The following is a 22,159-nucleotide window of genomic DNA, read 5'->3' on the forward strand; positions in this document are numbered from 1 at the left end:
TTTCTCATGGCATAATGTGATTCTGAGACCAAAAACCACCACACCCTTTTTAAAGGAGGGAAACATATTAGCTCAGCTAGGTAGAGAGACTGCAGAAAATCTGTGAAAGCAGCCAAATTTCAGAGGTTTTCTGGGAAGATATGACAATCATTTGGCCTCAACACAGCAAGCAAGCATTAACCAGGAATACTACAGCTCATTAATGTCTATTTTCTCTTTTATTGATAACTATAAAATCAAACAAATCAAAAATTTGTTTTAAGTAAAAAATTACCTATGGACAAGGCATGTAAGTTACAGATTTCCACCTCAATTGTGCTCAATAGCACACATGTAACTTCAGGACAGCTTGACTTGGCTCAAATGGCTCTGTGCCACCAGTGTCTCACTCCACCCAGCACCAGAAAGGAGCCCTGAGGGACAGGACTGAAGGTGTTACCAGGATTCAGCCTAGAAACTTGCCCTAATGATGTGGAGTCAAACTGGTCTCAGATCAGGCAACACAGAAGTAGCACTGAACAATCTTCTTCTGAACTTACACTTTACATTCCTCATCAGACTGAAGACTCAAAAACTTCACCCATGAAGAACAAGCAGTAATTGCTTGCAATTCCAAGTCTTTGCAGTAATATTCCATGAATTCTCACCTATAAGCATTTATTCTCTTCAAAATTAGGAACTTGAACCAAATTGCCCATTCCTTTACTCCTCTCCAGCAGTGAGATCCCATGATTCAGAACTGAGCTACTTTTCAATCCTTGGAAAAATCTCACCATTGGTTTGAACTACTTTCATAGCATCTGAGTGGACAATTGGCTCAACTTCACACAGTGCCAACACAGCAATTTTATCTGTTGTAGGGAATGTTGGAAATACCTGATCCATCAGTTTAAGCACAAGAAAAAAAACCTTTGGTCCCCTCAGAGTTGCTGTTCTGTATCACCCACCTATGCTGCCACATAAAAAAAGCCAACTGTTACTCCTCCGGGGGCAGCACTGACAGCAGAGATCATCTGACACACTCATTGACAGAAATTTCATGCGCTAAGCACATCCTCTACCAAAATCCAAAAAAATCAGATTATTAATGTCTATTCTGTCCCAGGTTCACAGAGATGTAACACAACCTATTCTATCAATAGAATGCATGAATTTCCAACTACACAGACCACTTGTTCTGACAAATGAAAATATTTTATTTGCATTTTTATAAAACTCAACAGGATTATACCTAAACATTGTCCACTGCTCACAAATTAAATGTTAAATTGCTTTAATAACCCTTTAAATCCACATACCATATAAGGTAGTTTGTATCATTGTGTTCTCATTTGAAGATTATCACTATGGATATGCAATTAAAAAGCTAAATTAAAAACAATAAATCCGAACAAAATGGAAAAGAGAATTGAATAAACTCTGCAAAAGAAAACATAACAAAGACAGAGACAAGATGCTACTTATCACATATATCAAATTCAAAGACCTTTTCTGACGACTTAGAAACTGAGTTTGAGCAAAAGCACACAAACACTTTCATTTGCCACCTCTTCCACTGGAGTGTTTTCATCACAAACAAAGTAAACAGCTACGTCTGTGTTTCATCCTGGCCTCTATCCTTTTGAAGCTCACATACTTCTAAAAATGCTACTTACAATTTATTTTCTGTCTTGAGACCAACAAAAACAAACACAACCAATTCAGCTCTAGAAGACAATAGGTAATGGCCCAACAGCCCTACTGCTGGAGGTGTTGGAACGTAACTACTCCCACTGATTTAGGGCACGTACCTCTCTCACACTGGGGTCCAGTAAAGCCATACGTGCAGGCACAGCGGTTCGGAGCTACGCATCTCCCTCCATTTAGACATCCATTTTCACAGACAGCTGGATCAAAGGGAAGGCAAGAGTAATCTTTATTGAGCTGTTTTCAGAAAGACATGAAAGTATGTACTTGGCCAACTTAGGTAAACTGGTAAAAATGGTAAACACACCAAACTCTTTCCTAGAATCTACTTCATGACCTTTTACTACTTCCTGGCCTCATTAGTATCGTGAGCTCATCTTTTCAAGGGAGCATAACACAAATAGAAGAACAACCACAGTTTTTCTGACCTCTCAGAGCCTTTCTCTTTGGGATAGCTGGACAATCCCACACCTTCAAAATAATATCTTTCAAACTTGTAACAAACAAACACTGATAGAGATTGCAGATGGGAGATGGAGAGGAATATTTCATCTCTAAATCCTCAAATGTGTTTGTTCCTTCTGTAATAATCCAGTATTAAAAGGCTGTTTGCTGGTGTTAAATAAATAAGACTATTAACTAGGATGGAAAAAATGTAATCGATATCTATTCCACGTTAATTCAAGATACTCTTCCTCTGTATCATGTTGTCACTAGCTTCAGAAGTCAATTTTTTTAATAATAAACTCCAAAAGCAACTCTTCTCAGATATAATCAGAAAATACAACACGCACATGAAAAAGGAGATTTTAAATACAATTTGATGTTCATTGAGTAATGTTATTCTTTGTTCCATTTCACATTCACTTCAGTAGAAAGAAGATTTCCATTTATCCTCTTTTATCCACTTGATATTTCACAGTGAAGGCAGAAATACAATTCTTAATCCTTTCACCATGTGATCCTCCTCCAGATTATTAGGGTAAATTCCTAGTCCCACTGAAGTTCATGTAAAGTGTGCCATTGATTTTGACAGAGCACAAAAGGTTTTCATTAAATGAGCTAAACACATTTTCTGAGTCAGACCAATATTTCACTAGATAGCAACGTGACAGCCTTGGTTAAAAGCAGTGTCTACATCCTTATTTGAGTTACTTCACAGCATTCCAGCCAAGAACAAGAGAGCACCAGAGTCAGTTTGGGAGAGATTTCAAGCAGCACATCCAGGATTGCTTTTGACTAAGGACTGATTGAGGAAATAAAAAAATCTGTCAATCGACTCTAGGAAGACAACATCAAAATTTCTAAAGCAAAATCTAAGTCTGATGCAAACACTGAAATGAAAACAAGACTTCTTATTAAAAATCCTAATTTTATCTATAAAATGAAAACTGAATCCCATGTAAAATTTAGACATATGACACACTGCCCTAGTGGGTGAGAAGTCCTGGAGGTCAATGGGAATGATGGCAGTGTGACAACTACAGGATCAAATTATATCCAATTATTAAGAAGTCACATGATGTTTATTTTAATAGTCTTGGTCAGTAAGAATTCACTCAGCATTCATCACAAAGTCATGTACTTTTCTGTAAAATTTCACCATACCTGATCAAAAACAAGCTCAACAGCAGCTGAAGTTTAGTGCTAAAGAGTGTCCAATCCACACATCACAGAATCACGTAACAGTATTCACATTCCTCAGAGTGTACTTACGCTGCCCACAGTGAGTTCCTGTATATCCCTTCTGACAGAGGCAATGGTCATCGCTGCAGCTACCTCCATTCATGCACCGGATGTTACAGTGTTGGACTTGAAAGGAAAAAAGATATTCCTCAGTTAAATCAAACCATTCAGAAACACTTCACTGTTTGCTAAAGGTAAACATTTACTTCTACTTTTTTTTAGGGATTGATTCTGTCGACCGGAAAGTTTTAGAAGTCAAGAATGCACATTATTTTAGGACAGATATGGAAAATGGCACTACAGAACACAATATAGATTCACAGTTCCTAAGGAATATAGGACATGGTGCAAGAATTTGATGCACCCTCTCATTCAAATGAAGTCAAAGGCATTTCATACGAGCATAAATCCTCAACATTTCTTTCCTAGTTTGCAATTATGAGAAAAAGCCTTCAAGAAGGGAAAAGTACTAAACTTCTGGCAGACAGCATCATTAGAAAGGGAGCTTATCATCTGGGAAGTGGGGGAGGGAAGTATTGAAGGGAAGCATGTAAGGAAGCTCCTGAAGACAGCCCTGTTCTGCTAACACATGCAGCACCAGAAGATGACCTGGCCAAGCAGGATTTCTTGTATAAAAAAGAGAAATAACAGAGTGATTTCTTTCTGTATGCCAACTGTGGGCTCACCCCACCAGCAGAACTGCTGTGCTTAGAAGCTGCAGAGCTCACAGACAGCCCTTCCCCAGAGCCAACAACCTTCCCCTCCCAAGGGCAGAGGCAGGGGAGCAGCAGCACTCTCTCCTCAGCTGCAGCCCCACCACTTATAATGGTTAACAGGCAGCTTAAGCCTCGTGCCAGTAAAACATGTCTCTGAGTCATTTTTCTAGTAATAAGGGCAAATATATTTCTTAACTAGATGTTGGGAGCAACTAAAAGTATGTCAGGCTCTTCATAAGGCATAGAGAAGTGGGCAGGTCTCCCAAGAAAGAGAAGTCCTTACAGGTCCTGCTGTCCAACACAGCTGTGAAGTGGGGCCTGCACTCCAGTAAGCAGCTGGGAAACGATTTTCCTCTTAACAGGAACCACATGAAAGGCTCCTCCCCAGATAGGATTACAGTCTGATCAGCGTTTCAGTAGATTGTGATGGAGCACTGGATACCTACACCATGCTGTCTGAAATGCTCAGGACTGAAAAATGGAAATGGCATGTCCCGTCAGAGCCTGCACAGGTGCCATGCCAAACACCAAATTTTTCATCTCACATAAAACCCTTAGGTATCATTTGGCTTTTAACAGTTCAGAAGTATGTGAACAGAATTTTTTTTTTAATTTTCAAGTAGAAATAATAATTTTAACTGTACTGCCTTCTATAACAATATGATTCCACAAAACTGAAGTAAAACATAAAACTGGAGAAAGAAATTAAAGCAATCTAGCATTTAAAACACTAGTAACCTTAATTCTTCAATTATCAAAGCAAAAACTGTGTATTACATTTCTTATGTGTCTAATAGTTATTATACATCTTTGTTCTGCTTTGGATGTACTTCAGTACTCCAAGCAACAAAAATGTACCAACATTCCTCAATAAAAAGTAAAATTGTCTGCAAATACAGAGTGAATATCTGGTGAAGATTTTTGGACAATGTCCTAAGTAGGTCAGAAAAAGGTGCACAGTTACTTTAAAATGTGTAGTTCAACTAGCTTTATGCAATCTTAGAAAAACAGAGGGGATTACAAAAAGCATAGGAAATGATATCATCTGTCAAGCAGGGAAGGAACTTAAAAACCACAAACTGATTTCAATTAGAGCAAGCTATGCCAAGAGCTAATTTCCATTCCCACATGAAGACCAAAGCCATTTAAATAGTTTGAACTACATTTGAGATTAAAAGGTTAACAGTAGCTTAAATGATGATTTCCCTATTATCTGTTCATGTATAAATAAAGTATATTTCCTCGTTTTGGGATACACACACCAAGTTTCCACAACTTATCTTACTGCTTCCTAAAAGAACTTTTTCAAGGTAAAATACTTCTTCCTCCTTTTAAAACTAAAGTCATGGGAGACTGCTGGGACATCCAGTCATCCTTACTAAAATGAGCCATATAAAGCAGTGAGCTTTCTTGCCTTTTACCAGGCAAGAGTATCACTGACATAGTCAGTAAACTAATTACTTATTTTCTGCCCTCTTTTGTGGGAATGTTGGAAAGAGTACTTCCAAAATCACACAGACTATTCTGTAATATTATCCTTCCAAAAGTTTACAGAAACACATTCAAAGGCTGTCTGGAGCTCAGATGATGATTTTAAAAATGCATTTTTGAAAAGTAGCATATTAATGCAGGTCCAGGTTCTCTTTTCTCAGCTATATCAACAATTCCATTAATGTCAGTGGGGATATTCCGGTAAATGAAACAACCTGTTCCAAGATATCACACTGACAGAGACTCAAAGAAAAAGCACAGGAATTACCATAAGGCTGGTAAATCAGTGCACATAGCTTTGCCTTATCTTGGCACGCACAGGAAATGTTAACATTAATAAGCAGTTGCTTTTAATCAATTATTGTTCTTTTTCACATCCAATTTGTAAACAGTCCGCACTGGAAATGTCTGAAGTCAAAACAGGAATAACTGCAGGAACACAACTTTATAAACGTGCAAAAGAGCCAGCAAGACCATACATATCCACACAGGCATGGCGTGTGGGCGAAAGTTGTGTTTTTTATCAAAGTGCTGCCCTCTTAAGCATAACAATTCCCGACTTTTTAAATAAATACCCAGCAAAACTGAGTAAAGACTTCATCACACCCAGAGCACTGCCACCAGCACAATCGCTCATGAAAAGCGCAGGAGCTCACCAAGCAGACGAAAGGTAGCACACGTGCTGTCTACTCTGCCATCCCAAACTAAGAACGTGCGGTGGGGGTCTGCAGTCCTCGGGGGGGAAAGCGGGCGGCGCCGCTGGCCCGGCCCCTCAGGCTGAGGGCGGCAGCGCGGCCAGCGGGCACCGCAGGAGAGGCCGGCTCCCTGTGCCCCTGCCGAGGAAACGCTCCCAGCCCCGGCCGTGCATGACGCAGGGCTTTGCCTGCCAGGAGCTGTAAACAAGGAATGACGGCCGCATCGCATCCCAGATGCTCAGCGTGCTTTCTCTGTCGAGTGACTGACTCAGGAGAGAGATGGCAGCTAGCGCCAAGGCGGGACACGAGCCTGCTGCCCCACAGCCCTGCACAAGGCATGGACAAAATCCGCAGCACCCTCAAAAGCTCTGGGAACATTCGAAATTCGAGACATTACCCCACTTCTGACAGTAGCAGAATATAAGGCAAGGGGCTGAAATTTTACTGCCATTGAGCAGACGCCTCCCACAGCCCCCGAGGAGTGGGGTCCCAGGGCACGGAGCCAAGGCCGGGCTCAGCCCCACACCATGGGCGGTCTCTGAGGAAGAGTCCGGGTGGGCAGTCTCCGAGAAGGAGCTCAGTCCTCGGCTGTGCCTCTGATGCTGCTGGCAGGGGAGCAGAGCAGGCCCTGCTCGGCACACGGACACTTGTCTCCACAGCCATCACCCGGAGAAATCACCACAGCTGCCTCTGTCACAGCTCCCTTCCTTCAGGAACAGCCCCAACAGCAAATGCCTTCCCTGTTTCAGGCAGCCAAACCCATTCTGGCTGCAGAAGCAAACCCAGGGGCTCAGCTCAGAGACAGACGATAACCCTGGGGGCAGCCTGACACCCTCCTCCTCGTTTGCCCCGTGCTCGCACAGGGGCAAAGCAGCAGCTGTAAGTCAGGATCTCACGATGGAGCACAAAGAAGGGCCGGGCTGCGGCAGCGACAGACACGGACACAGCGGCGACAGACACGGACACAGCGGCCTCAGCCCGGGAGCTCTGGGGGCGGCAGTGAAGCCGCTGCCACCGCGGAGCTGGCCGAGCACGGAGCACAGGACACCGGCCACAGCACGGAGTGCTGCACATCCACACACAGCTGCACCTGCAGCGTCAGAGCACCCACACAGACAGCCAGCCGCAGGGAGGCCTCCACACTTGGCAATCTTATCTCCAAGCCTGCTGTAAGCACACCCAAAAATTCACTAATTACACAGAAATAACCACTACTCAGCCAGTAAGTTTACTGATGTCACTAAAATCCCTGCTGAGAAAACCACCGGTTGATCTTTTCAACCACAAATCAGATTCCTAAAGCTGACTCTTAACCAGAAAAGCCCCAGAAACTGACCTGCATGAGAATCAGACTTGGAGGCTTTGTTTTGCTCTTGAATCCACATGCTTTCCAATCCGCATTAAATATTTTATTTCGACAGAAAACCAGAGTATAAGAGTCACTGTCAATTCAGTTTCTGTCTATGGATGTACCTCCTAGAAAATCCATGCCCAGTACTGATTGTTTAAGTACTAAAGACACACACAGTTTAAAAAATCCAAAGGACATCTCAGACACATCTCACATATCAGAAGCTATACACTTAATTCTGAGAAATCTTGGCATTTTCACTCATATTTGCAATTTTCATTTTGCATGTGACAAATGTGTGTCATTTACATTTGATTTTTAATTATTTAATTAGATTTTTTCTTATTTTAAAAGATTTTTTTCTTATTTTCTTATATAATTAAAATGAAGTTTAATGAATGCATATTCTGACAAAATATTAACTGTTACCAAAGGTAGTTGACAGTAACCATTTGTTGTCAAACAGTACTTTTTATGTTTACTTTGTTTTCCAATTGCAGATCTAAGCCATTGTGGTCTATTGTATAAATACATATTCATGGGTTTTGTCTACAATGCCAACAGCACAAATGATTTACATAAAGTATGTTCTGTAAGTACTAATGATGTGCTAGATCATAAAAATATTACATATGAGTGCCAGTGGAGTCTCTTTTCTTTACAACTAACCAGACACTTTTGCTTTTAGAACTGGTATGGTTAAAGGGGATGTAACCACATACACAAAATGTATCTTACATTACTGCAGAAATTGAACAACTCAAATGAAGGCTAAAACTGTGGAGAACAATGGTAGAGTATGTCAGAAGAAGAGCTACAAGAAGAACCAAAAACTTTACCCTATTTTTCTTTTGAGTCTCGACTAATAAAAGACTTCAGTGGGGCCAAAGAAAAACATGAGGTAAGGCCCACTTGTTCCTGCCAAAGGTGCCAAAACGTGTAACAGATACAGGGATGTATCTCTCCTGTGCCCTGAAGGGTATGGGGAGAAGGCCATACCTTCCTTTACTGGCCTACAGAACTAAGGCATAAGCACCTGGTAAAACAGTAGCTGCAAACCCAGGCAGAAGCATACCACCACACACATTTGTGCAGCATTTTACACCCTTCCCTCCTTCCAGTACTCTCTGGGAACTTCATAGCTCCACATCTTCCTCATGCTGTCCTCTCCCCAACAAACATCACAGGACTATGAGATGGGTTGAACTACAAAGAACAATATTTACCATTTTAGTACATGCCATTCCATTCCATTCTGCAGTTGTTAATGTTTTCCACTGTTATTGCATAAAAAGGATGCTAAAACCACAAACTGAAATGGTCAGTTATGTGGGAAAACTCTTATCAACCAAGAAAGCAAAAAAATGGCAAAGTAAAAAACACAGAAGCAAAGCAGACCACACACTGAGTCTCAAAAGATATTCAGAACTGAAAGGATAACCACTTTGCATAGTATTAGAGACCTCAGCTGAGTGCATCCCCCACAGACTTCTGTTAATATGTTGTTCAGATAGTTACAGGCATTTGTGCAAACAAGTCTCCCCCAAAATTCTTTCCAGAAACTTCACAAGTCATAATAAAAAATCTAAATCTTGTACATTCTAAGAGACAAGAACTACGTTCAAATGAGAATACAGAGTACTTTACAGTTGGCATCTCAGACATGAATCCTACTCTACATCAAATACTCAAATCATGTTTAGCCATTGAGTTCTCTGTTCATTGAATGAATTTAATTTTACTTATTTTTCCCTGGCTTTGGGGAACCTTCCTTGAAAACTTGAAATACAAACATTTCTAGGAAAAGTCATCTCTCTGAAAAGCTTCATTTTCAAAGAATCTTTGTTTTCCTGATGAAAAGCTGTTCCACTTAAAACCTTGAGCAATTCTGTACCTCTAGTACCTACAGAAGTGTCGCCTGAAGAAAGTCAGCAGTACTAGATTCAGAAGATATGTACTGAGCCTGGCAAGGAAATGCTCTAAAGCTTGTAGGTCTAGGTATTAGCATACAGCATACACAGTGTCTGGTTTATAATCCTTGAAATCTGAAGGAAATTCCAAAGCATGTCAAGATCAGCCAATTGTCAAGAGTTGTCTCTCTATCATTACAACTTCTGTCGTACACATGCTCATGTCTACCAGTGAACAGAGATAAGGTATTTTCCAGAAAACAAGGAGGACTGGAATTAGTGTTACAAAGTGGCAAATGAAAATAGCTTCCAATAAGACTGATTTGGGGAAAAAAAGAAGCGTCTCCAAAAGCCCATCTCTGAGTCATTCTTCAGTTTCATGATAGAAAGCTACACTTTCCTTCCTGTGGTAAAAGTACGTCTGGTGACTCAGAGGTTATTTGTCTTAAATACTGACCACTGAACTATTTTACATACCTTAGTAGCTTCACAGACTCAAAAGAGCAATATCAGAGACACAGAAGAAATACTTACTTGATTTTGAACCACAGGAGGGGGCTATCTGACCATTTGGGCATGTGCACATGTTTGGTCTAGAGCAAAATCCATCCCCACAGGAATGTCTGCAGATTGCTATTAAGAAAACATAAATGCCTTTAAAATATGTCTCAAAAACCTCAAACACATAAAAAAGCACCTGACAGAAAATTCAGTACCATAACATAAATACCCACAAACTCATTAAACCGCATACAACAGATCCCCAAACAGTTCCTCCTGTTCATCTGCATCTTTATAGGGGGCAGCTAAGACCTAGACCTTCACCATCTGCTACGAAAAGGTCTGGGAACATGTCACAGGCCACACTAGATATGGGGAGATTTCCTTGGGAAAGTGAAACTGTTTTCTATTTTACCAGACCTTCTCGGAGGAAGGATGGCACTGAGGCAGCAACATAATGCTTCCTTTATTTCTGCACCACACACAGACAAGAGCAGTCATTCCCATCTGACAGCACGCTGCTGCAGGATCTCTGGAGAGAGTCTTATCAGCCTTGGCAAAATGCCTTTAGGAATAATTTCTGGTACACTGTTCTACTACACATGAATATGCAAACAGCACTATGCTGTATGCATATATTTATATCTCTACATATATATTTCAGGGATATGGTCCAAAGAAGTGGAGAAAATGCATTTGCTGGCCTGATGCTGCTGCCTCCTTCCATTAACCTAAATAGATTAACATATTCCACTCCTTCCCAGGAGTTCACACACCCCTTGGAACGCTTTACTAGAGACTTAAACAGAACATGTGGACGAGATTAATCTTTTGTTAAATACTGGTATCACATCACTGTGTTGTAGCTCATGAAACTTTGTATATTAGCTTAATATATTTTAAATGGTAAAGCAATCATGCATAGCTGCTATTGAAAACATACAGAAACACATTTCAGTTCTGGTACCCAATTAAAACCACCCTGAGACATAGAAGGACAAAGATAAACATCAGTCATAACACATAACTAAATTAACTTACGGACTATGCATTGGTTTCCACCAGGTAACGTTTTCCATCCAGGGCAGCAGTAGGCATTATAACGTGAGCCACACACATTTGGTCTGGAAAAAAATTAAAAGGATAAGGATGAACTCTTATTTTACTCAGAAATATGTTATAGAAGTAGAAACATAAAATGGAAAAGGTAAATCACTGCAATATACATTTCAATAATTAAATTTGGAAGTGTTGTATGTTATTGGCCTGTAATTGTTGGAGTTTTTAGGTAACATACACTTCTATAAATTGAAGATTACATTACAAATACAAAATCGAATCAGTAACATCTGAACAACAGGAACAGAATGGGGAAACCTTGTCTCACAACACTCCATATCTGAAGAAGTAACCATCCAGGTTTTTTGAGCAAAACTCACACTTAAATAAAAAATGAGCATCCAGCATCATTAATAACCACAAATTAAATCTAGTGCTCTTTAAGTGGGAATTTTTAATCGTCCTGTTGCTTTCTTTTCTTTACTCTAAAGCACTATTAGTGCTCCCTGTCCATGAACAAAACCATGTATGTGTGAGTGAAACATGCCAACAAGAACATTGGCCAAATAAATGAGTCAAAATATGGAAATTCTTCATTAGGAAAAATTACTTACTACCAAAACTAATCAAGGATGTGGGTATATGTAGTGAATGGGTCCTATTAAATGAGTATGAGGGGCCTACTGCCCTCCATACGTGATGTATCCACAGGAATTTTTCTTTCCAACCCATTCGTCTCATCCACATTTACCCTGCCAAGTAACTTTATTACTAGAGTTTATGACAGCTGAAAGCTGACAGGACATGGCACTATTCCTATCATGATTTTATTGATAAAAAGAGAAAAGTTGAAATTATTCTATATCCCTCACACATAGAGGGACAATAGATTTATTTTATTCTATCTTGACCTATCTATTTGATGCGTGTATCTATGCAAATAAAACTAGTAAGAATACTTTCAAAAATGGGAACGTGTGCCTTCTTTTGTTTTACGCTTTCAATCTTACCAGAGGAAAATTTTACAAACTCTGTTCATATTGTGAGCAATTACTCAATAGATTAATGCAGCTAGAACCAGCTAGAAACTTCCTAGGAACTGCCATATTAAAATATTGTGTAGAGTAGAGACAGATTGAAATGTTTACTGTTTTAAGAAGGGTTCTCTATTATTATTTTGTCCTTGGTCTTTCAGAAAGTTCTTCATTGCTAGTACTGCAATGTCAAAGTAAACAATAGTTACTTCATATGGTGAGGCCACTTAAGACGAACAATCTCAATATATACAAACATTTCTTTATGCACGTTTTCTAACTAAAAAAAGTTATACACAATTTATTTAGGGATATGCAGTACTAATGCAGTTTCAAGTATTCTGATTACACCAATTTCAGTGACACCTATTCTTTCCAACCACGGCCAGAAACTAACTAAGTCAAAGCAAGCACTACCATTTCCTTCCACTGGTTCTGGATAATTACAAAGTAACAGAGGTGAATGTGAGCAACACAATTGGACCTGTTGCAGGGTCCTTTTCCCTTCCTGCAACTGGTGTTACAGACTCAAAGTCTTATTCATTTCGTTCCAATGTATTCAGTTTTAGTAATGTCAGCTACTTCCCTGCAGGGCTATAACCATGTAACTTTCCTAGAGTTCCCTGTTCATCATTGCCAAATGTTGCTCCACACTCATCTGCCAAGTAAGACTGGCAAGCAGACAAGTGAGATTGCTTTTCACCTTCTCCAGTAGAAGAAATAATGGAACTTACTAGGACAGATAGAATGGGTTTGTTGCTACCTGTTACAACCTACGGGCACAAACCACCCATTTCTGCTTCCAGCTGGTGAGCATCTATAGAAGGCTGACCATAAAGTGATGTTTATGTCCTCTGCCAAATTTCAGTCTCAGCAAGTATGTGGCTTTGGCGACCATCTGGTCCACGTTAAGAGTCAGAAGCAGATTTCTGTGTCACAGAGAAACCTGGTTTTAAAAATCTTTTTCCAAAATGGGACTCTGGAAAACCTAGATGTGCCAGCAACTATGAAGTCAGAGACCCTGAGAGCCTTGAAGCTGTCCACAGGGTAGGCTAAGCCATACAACCAGGAGCCTCCAGCCCTGGTGCAGTGTGCTTAGCTTTGAAAAAAAAGAAAAAAGAAAAGTCATCAAACTGTACTTCCATGGAACAGTTTGAGCCTGACAAGTGCATTTTCCAGTGGAACACTTTTTCGTCAGAAAGCTGCTGTCTAGCTTATAAAAGAAACCTATATTAAAGTCTGAACGTTGCTTCTTTGAGACAGAGGGAGTGTTCTTAAATCGTGCATATTTGTAAAATGACTTTGAAAATAATTAATTTTGAAGGTTAAATTAATTGATATTTATGAGGTGATCAGACACTATAGCCATAAATCCCCATAAATAAAACATTCAAGGCAATAATAAATAATTAACCTCATGTAAAATCATGGAATCCATCAATCAAATTGTAAAGGCTCTATCATGGCACTTAGTTTGAACAGTTACCCACTGTGTGCTGCATAGAGCATATTTTCCTGCTGATATTATAAGCTATGAATACTAAAGAAGTGTTTTATATTCTTATAAAGCTGTTTTCCCGAACAGCACCAGAAACAGAATTCAGTTATAAAATCTGATTTTGAATGATAAAATAAGCAAAACCATATCTATATGCCCTGAAACTACCTACAGTACCTTCCTTTCACTCCCGAGCCCAGAGAAGAAACGGAGAATCTCAGAACAAACCTGTTACCATTGAAATTTTAAAAAAAGAATTAAAAAAAATATTATGTTTTATTTTAGAGACATTTAATGAATTTATAAAGTGTAAAAGGATTTCTGTAATGGTATGGTACTGAGAGACAGGATGGCTGATGCCCAGATTTTCATCAAAGATGTCCAAATTAAACAAGATATTATGTCTGTGATTAATGATACGCAAGTAAAAATTCAGTAGCAAAATGAGTTGAATTATCAAAAGACATTAGACATGAGTCATCAACTAGAAAAATCTTGGAACAGCAGAGAGAAAAAGGTTCATCTGGAAATTCTGATAACTCACACTTGAGAGGGATAGCTTTGCATGGATATTGACAGCACCTGCATGCACCAAACTAGAAGATATTCTCTGCAGAACAGCCACAGGGGCCCTACAGCCATGACCAAGTAAAGCCGTGTGAGCCCTGTGTGTGTGAATGAGCCGGGCAGAGCTGCAGCATCGGCTCCTGGAGACGCATCACCGCCTCCAGCTGGCACAGCTTCTCAAATAAAAGGTCTCCTTTCTCCACAGGGCAATACCGATGTCACCCACGGAAAGGACAGAGTGGGGCTGTCCCTCCCGTGCTTCCAGAGCCCTGGCTCAGCAGGGATGTGATACTGCCCGGCTCCCCCGACCTGCAGCCAGCACCCGGGCACTGCGGATGGGTTGGCAGAGAGGGCACACAGAGGTAAAATACTGAGAAGCAAACCATGAGTCTTCTTATCAGCTATACCCAGGCAGCAAGGGTACATGACAGCCAGAGAATTGAGGGAGACTTTCAAAAGCCCTGTGTGAAGCCGGCAGCAAGGAACAACGAGCCCGGGAATGTCAGGAACATCTCTGGCGTTGGAGCTGTCCTCATCGGAGCCCCGTGCTGCAGCCTGCCAGGGGGGAGGGCTAATTCTCTACAGCCCCACTCTGCCTTGCTTGTGACCCCTCGAGGAAATTACAGCCCTCTCCGGAAGAAAGCATTGCCCATCTGCAACTCCCATGGGAGGAAGAGTTTCTGGCACTGCTGTGAGCGAGGCTTCAGGCAGAAATTTTGTCAGCAGCACTGCCATGCACCGGCCAACGCTGGCGTAATCCGTGCTGAATCAAACCCAAAGCACGGGTCTCAAATAAATTAGAGAGACCAGACAGAGTGGGCAGAGAGCAGCTGAGAGAGCTAGAGAAACAGCTGACCACCAGTTAGAGAGCTGCGATACTGGGAAGGGTTTCCCATCGCTCCCTCAACTCATTTTTCCTCTCCCTAGGAAAACACACAGGGATTCTTCCTTGCAAGAGAACGTTTCATGAACAACTTCTATTAACTATTTGGCTGCAGTGGTTAGCATATGACCCAGTTTTCTGGCAGAAAAATACAATTTAAAGCAACATCATCAGCCAGCAGTTGTTTTTAGAGAAAGCTTTGCCTATTTTCCTTCTTGTGTGGGTAACTCTGGTAGCTGCAAAAACTGTACCCAGAACTATTTGCTGATCATGTCCACCTAAAATTGGAGTGATGTCTCCATGCTTGCACTGGGCAGTTAAAAAGAATGACAAACTGCAGCTGAAAAAATGGGAAGCTGGTCTTAAAAATGTGCTTGTTAAGGCTCCAGAATGTGATGATTAATAGCTTTTACTAGTAGGTTTCAAGAGACACAAAATCAGATCTATACTTTTTGCTGTAAACCAGCTTTATGTGCCTACCTAAACTTCTCAGTGTCTCAGAATAAATACTAAATGCACAGACTAGAGCAGCTCTGCTGACTCCACTGGGGTTTTATCAGCTTTCCCACAGAATCAAGAACTTCCATCACCAGATACAGTCTAAACTTTAGTGGACACAGCAATGAGAAACCTGATTTAAATTCACCCTGCTCTGAGTGGGGGTTGGACCACATGGCCTTCCAAGATCCCTCCTCACTTAAATGACACAAGCCAAGTATGCATAAATTAGAGGTCGGTATCTAAAGCACCTCCTTTAGCTGTGCTGGCACCTACCCCCTCCTCCAAGGAGCAGTGAGCAAAGCAGAACTGGGAAGGGAAGATCTGGTTCCTGAAGCTATTCGTTTCAATCATACAAAAGGAAACCCTACGAAACTAAGCTGTACTCTGGAACAAACACAAAATTTAGCTTCTATTATACTATAAAGAATAAGCATGCACTTTTAAGCAAAATATGTATTTTTACATAGAAAGGATTGCATCTGATGTACTCCTTTTTACACTGCAATAAGCAAACCCGTGCCATGCAGAGAACCTAATATGATAACTATTTCTCACTCTGACAGTAAGGATACCGCTGTCCCAGAATCCTGGCTCAGTTCAACTAAAAAAATAACACGCTGAGCAGCTCTACGGGTATCTTTGGCTCTGGCCAAAAGTTCAAAATGACATGCATGTTTCCTGCAGCAACATTGAACACTTTTCTAACCCTAACCTCCATCACACTGTGACAGCTAAATACAGCAATCCAACAACAGCATTGACATTAAGAGAATTCTTCTGCAATTGCTCTGAAAATCCAGCCCTGTCTTTTGCAGGGACACGCTCATCTAACCTGACAGCCAGGCATTGTTCTCATTCATAGCCAGGGACAGACGCGTTTCTGGCATGTATTCCTTCATTGTTCCACTTGAGAATGTCAGCGGGTCCAGTTCAAAACCCATCTACATGGCTATGTAAGACACACAGAGTACAAGTACATCACCACAAGAAACTATCTGCCAGGCAGCAAGTGAGCGGATCAACAGGAAGGATCCCTCAGGTACTTTCTTAAAACACACACCACAAAAACCAAACCAACAAGATATATTCAAAGGATAAGAAGTCTTTTCTATCAGGTAGCACTAAAACCATCCCATGGGAAATGGATGTGACTGTGGGCTAAGGCAACGCTTAGCTGTCCAAATGTCACTTCCAAGAGGGGAACAGGGAGAGATCGTTTCACACCTCCAGGTCTACTCCTCACACTCATCATGGACCCACTAATGGTTCCCGAGGAGGTAAACCTCTAACAGTTTCCTAAGGGAAAGCACCCAGGGAGCTCAGGATTTCCACCAGCCCATGCCCAAGCTGAGCAGCAGCACAAGGGCTGGTGCGGGGCACGCTGGCCAGACAAACCCAAGGCCAGCCAGCCCCTTGTTGAGGCTTCCCCAGAGGCTGTAGGTTGTGCTGGTACCACCCACCATCCCCCCCACACACCAATCCTTTAGGGAGTCTCCTATACCTGGCACTTGCATCAATATTGTCAGAGAATGCCCTTAGGTGTTAAGCACTGCTATTAATTTGTGTATTAAGTGCTCTCCCTTAGGCTACTGAAGATTTATTTCAGGTAAGTTATCAGTATTTCTCCTCCCTTCACTACACAATATTCTACCCTTTGTCTCTCTACTTGCTGGGACAGTGACTCCACATTTTCAAAAGGCTAATTACCTGCACATCTGCCATAAGGAAATAGGAAAACCCCGTTTCAGTTCATCTTGTCCCTAGCAGACACTGGTAATTTACTCTGTACACAGGGAAGAGAAAAAGATGGAATATTAAAGGGAAAAACAAAGAAGAAAAGAGACAGGAAAATAATGTTCCTGAAAGGAAACAAATTCTAGTTTGAACATCACTGGATATTCTGATGTCCTCCAGCAAAATATGAGAGAGAGGGAAGCTTGAAAAAGAGGATGAAAATGATTAAGACCATAGACAAAAGAACTGTGGCTTTCATTTGGTATTTCTGAGGCTATAATGGTCATGAATCATTTCATAAAATGAGAAGTAGAAATGAAAACAACAGATTCTCCAGCAAGTCAACATTGAAAATATTTTTCCAGATAAAAGCTAGACCTCCTTCATACTTCAGTGAAGATCTATAAGCAAAACCAGAAGGCAGAGGTTTTAATTTAACAGGCCATATTTTACATCCCAACGTACCTTCCAAAGAAGAGCCCAACTTTACTGAACTGTCACCAAAAACCCAAATGATTGTCCTCATGCCTCTATCTGCACACCAGCCTTAGCAGGAATGAGGCTGTTCAGTAGGTCTGAAATCCTTTTAAAAAGACTAAACAAATAAAACTAGGTGAGAAAGTCAGAATGGATGAGAAAACAACCAAAGGAGAAATGTAAGATTGAAAAGCTACAAATACATTTCCCAGCACAGTGCAATGGTTAATCAGAAACACTCCAAGCCACAATTGCTCCATTCTACAAAAATATTTACTGAGTCTGGGGAGCAAGACCAAAGTGACAGACATGCCTCCATATCCACTTCATCCTTAGGGTTCAGCAGGGAGATGAAGAAGAATAATGAGATGGGAGTTATTCTCATTGCAAAACAAAAAAGTTAATGATTGATTTCTTACTCTTTTCATATGTGCACATTCAAAGATCTCAAGGTCTTAAAATCTTATTTAAGTAGAGATGGCCTCCTATTACCCAGTGTCTACCAAGAGGAAATTTTCCTAGTGATCCATAGAGCGAAATATTTGGGGTCCTTCACTTTGGGTAATACTACTCTAACAATCACAGGTTGCTCAGTCCATGAACATATTTAAAGTGACCCTTGTCAAAAATTGTACTGAAGTTCATACATTAAACATTCAAGTTTGCAGGATGGAAGAGGAATGACAAAGACTGTCCTAAGTGAGCAGCAATGCTGAGCAACACACCACAGGAAAGGAAAATAAACATACAGGGAAACAGACGCTGTAATCTTATTTGATAAGGACTGTAAGTGAAGCTGACAGATGGACTGTTCCTGCCAAGCTCTGACCCAGAGATCCTCCCTTTGCTCCCCTATCAACTGAGAGCAGCCCCATGCCTACTTCAAGTCTGCATCCTCAAGCCCAGCACAGCCCCAAAGGTTCTGACACCAGTGTGAAGCTGCACATAGAGCAGAATTTATCCAGTGACCAAGAGAAACAGACCCAGGTGATACAGAATCTGATGAACAACTTGTGGAACCACCACTGAACACAAAATGTATCCTGTGCTGGCTCACAACAGAGGAGAAGTCTACTTTCATAATACTTAAGTAGGCTCTTGACTGAAGAAAGTGCAGCCATGCCAAGCCAGAGTTTCTTCTGTCTCCTCGAAGCAATTCTCTCAGGAAACCTACACTGCAAACTGCAAATTACTGCACCCTGCTCCAACAAGACACACTTTCTGCAGGTGCTGATCTTCCTCCAATCCTTTATGCCTCCAGTTTCTAAACACTGTACACCCCTGTCAATAAAAGTTCAATTAAACGCTAACAAATTGAGATGAGAAAGTCTCCAGAAAGTCACCAGCACACATAAGATGAGATAACTGCATACCAAATCCACAGAAGAAAATTATTATCTGGAACACAAAGTACTATCCATGACATCTCTTGTGTCTGAGTAAGGGCTATGGGATTCATCTGTTTCTAACCTGCCAAGCAATTATGTCATAGCAACAATCAGCCTTAAAGGACCCCTCAGGATGTACCTTCCTGCAATGGGACACAAAGTGACAACCCTGATGTGAAATACACAAAGCCCACAGGCCAGCTGTGACCGGTCCTGCAGCATCTGGGGCAGTGTATCAGGCCAGCCTGATACAGCCAAGAGCTAAGCAGACAAAAATGAATAAATAGGTAAATGAGGGGAAGAAAGGAAAAGAATTACATCCAGTCTTGCCTTCCTGACGTTCAACATGTCATCTTGGCACAGTGGTGCTGGGTCACAGGAAACCTGCTTCATCTCAGTCTCCCAGGCTGATTTTACAATATTTCCAAAACAATCTTGTTTCATACACTACATCAAGAATGCTGCTACACTGTTAATTGTAGCCCTTTCCTTCTCCTTCTCTATTTATGACCTACTACCATCAAATGGCAAAAAAGTAATTATCTAATGTAATATAATATGAGAAAGATCACAAAGAGGAAGACTGGCTAAGCTGTCAGAAACAGAATCCCATGTGCCTCAGTGCCTCCCACTGAAAGGGAGGCTACAACAGTATTCACCAAGAATTTTATCCACAGGTTGCACTGGCATGCCCAAAATGAATAAAGTCCTAATTCTGCCCTACAAACCACACAGGCCTAGAAGTCTCCCCCCAAAACTGACAAACCAGAATCTGGATTAATGCTGTGCCTTCTAAAGAGATGGTGTCCAAACGACACCATTTGGATATCTAAATGGAGACGACAAGCACTACAAAGCCTTGAAGATTATTTACTTTTTACTGTTTTTCTCCTGCTCCACAAAGTCACACCGACACCAAATCACATCATACCAAAAGAGAGAAAACACATATATGAGGCACAGTGCTAATATCTATAAACTCATTTCACTCCAGAACTAGATTTCCAAGGATCATGTAGTAATAAAAGAATAGTATTATAACCATTGGCAAATGTATTCCGAGAAGTGCAGAATATTAACACTACGTGTAACTGCCAAAGACTTCAGTTTTCCACACTAGGATATGCTGGAATGAAAGTTCTTCATCCTCCCATGCAAGCTTCACCCCACAGGCACAGAGGACTGGAAGGAGGCCAGCCATGCCACCTGGAAGCCAGGTGAGTGCTCCAGCACATGGGGTATTACAGCAACCTGCATGTATTTTTAATTAAGTTTTTTATTTCCAAGTATTCAGGCTGCCTACCGCTTGCAGAGTGGCATTGACAAGGCGTGGCACCAGCAGCTGCCCAGAGGTGTGCAGGCCACAAGCGGCAAGAAAAATCTTTGAGGTTTTTCAGTAAAACAAATATTTACCAGTACAGAAAGTCTGCTTTTCTTCAGCAGGCTTTTAGTGGTAAAGATTGGTTTAAAACGAAAACCAGAAGCCCTAATTATATAGCTGAATGCTAGAATTAAGTTATAAATTAATATGATTATTCTATTTCAGGGAGCACTGATGCATAAAAAGGAACAAATCCAACCAAGTTTACTCAGGGAAGCGTATCAGTAAACCTGTGGTACTCATTTGAGATACCCAAAAGAAATTGGTCCAAAAAGCTCAATCTCCTGTTGAATATCTTTAATCCAAGACTTTCATGAATCCTTTTGGAGCCAACTATTCTGTTCTCCAATATTCGCTATCATTTCAACTTAATAAAAACAAAGAAATTAAATAATTCTTGCACAAATACATTTAATTAGTCTCCTAATTAGAAACATGTCAGAATTCAGCTATCTTGAAGAAATTTCAGCTCCTTCAAAATTTCTGCTATTTGTTAAGCAAATCATTGCTTTCTTTGGTCATTATACTGAGAAGAGACTGATAAACAAAACAAACATTGCTTAAAATGTTATTAGGAACTGACTGATACTCATTAGATGAGAAATCCTAATTAAGTCTAAGACTTGGGGTACAACACTTCTTGTATTCAGACAAATACTAATCAAATCACCAGTAAATTATTTTTTGCTTTATATTCAAATGATTGAAACACACATGAATAGTTGTCTTCAAGTATATATTGTTTAGAAAGAACTTCCTGTTTAGGGCTACTTTGGTAGGGTTTATTTCTTACAGAAGTTGACACTGCATTCTTGGGCGCTGAAGGGGTAGCAGGATAATGGACTGATGCCTTACAGCTCAATACAGTAACATCTGTGATCAAGTTCTGGGGATCTGGAGGAGAAATGTCTCACTAGCAGCTTAGTATTTTAATTTGCTGAATCACAATGGATTCCAGCAGCATTTCCATGACCAGAGAGTCTAGTTGTACTTTTTAATGATTACTGCCTTTATTCGGATTCCTTTCTGATCACTTAGAGGCATCAGGCACCAGCACATAAATAAATATTGAGTTAGGCCAAACACAGATGGCATTAAAAGGACTTTAATGCCTCCAAAGCAGGATTGATTCAAACTATATGAGCAGCAAGTGTAACTTCTTAAAATGAGAACCTAAGAGGCACTTCCAAGTAATTTATAATTATTAAAATTAAAATATGCTTCCAGAATCACATTGTGCATTTGGACAGCTCATTGCCATAAACAGTGAGGCAAAGGTCACACAGATGAAAGCAAACATCTCCTGCAGTCAACAGCTTGCAGTAAAAAATGTTTAGTAGGAAAAATCATGAGAACTGAAACAGATCTTAAGCTTCTTCATTTTAACATATAAGACCAGTATTCACACACAGAATAGCCTCAATACTTTCAAATGATAAAAGACTTCCAACAGTCATTATAATCAAACACACAAAATGACTGAAGTGTAAAAGGGTTTTCTTTAAAAATGTATCCCCTTGTGCCTTACAATCAGAGCAAGAGTTCATTTCAAAATGAAAAGAAAGTCTTAGTCAACTGTAATAACATGGAAATAAAGTTTC

At 40.6% G+C, this 22,159-nt stretch overlaps 1 protein-coding gene across 3 annotated transcripts in view; it reads right to left on the reverse strand.

The window, feature by feature from the left end:
- Positions 1 to 22,159, reverse strand: part of FBN1 (fibrillin 1) — a 146,847-nt gene that overhangs the window by 121,194 nt on the left and 3,494 nt on the right. For 2 of the 3 annotated variants that reach the window (XM_038146667.1, XM_038146668.1), the window contains exons 3-6: positions 11,078 to 11,160; positions 10,070 to 10,168; positions 3,403 to 3,498; positions 1,791 to 1,886 (exon numbers count right to left, since the gene is read on the reverse strand). In XM_038146667.1, coding sequence (XP_038002595.1) covers positions 1,791 to 1,886; positions 3,403 to 3,498; positions 10,070 to 10,168; positions 11,078 to 11,160 — 374 coding nt within the window. Of the gene's footprint in view, positions 1 to 1,790; positions 1,887 to 3,402; positions 3,499 to 6,235; positions 7,930 to 10,069; positions 10,169 to 11,077; positions 11,161 to 22,159 lie in introns of those variants that run through there. The other variant, XM_038146669.1, reaches the window with a different exon arrangement.

This window comes from Motacilla alba, chromosome 10 (assembly GCF_015832195.1).
Source record: "Motacilla alba alba isolate MOTALB_02 chromosome 10, Motacilla_alba_V1.0_pri, whole genome shotgun sequence".
Classification (NCBI taxonomy): Eukaryota; Metazoa; Chordata; class Aves; order Passeriformes; family Motacillidae; genus Motacilla; species Motacilla alba.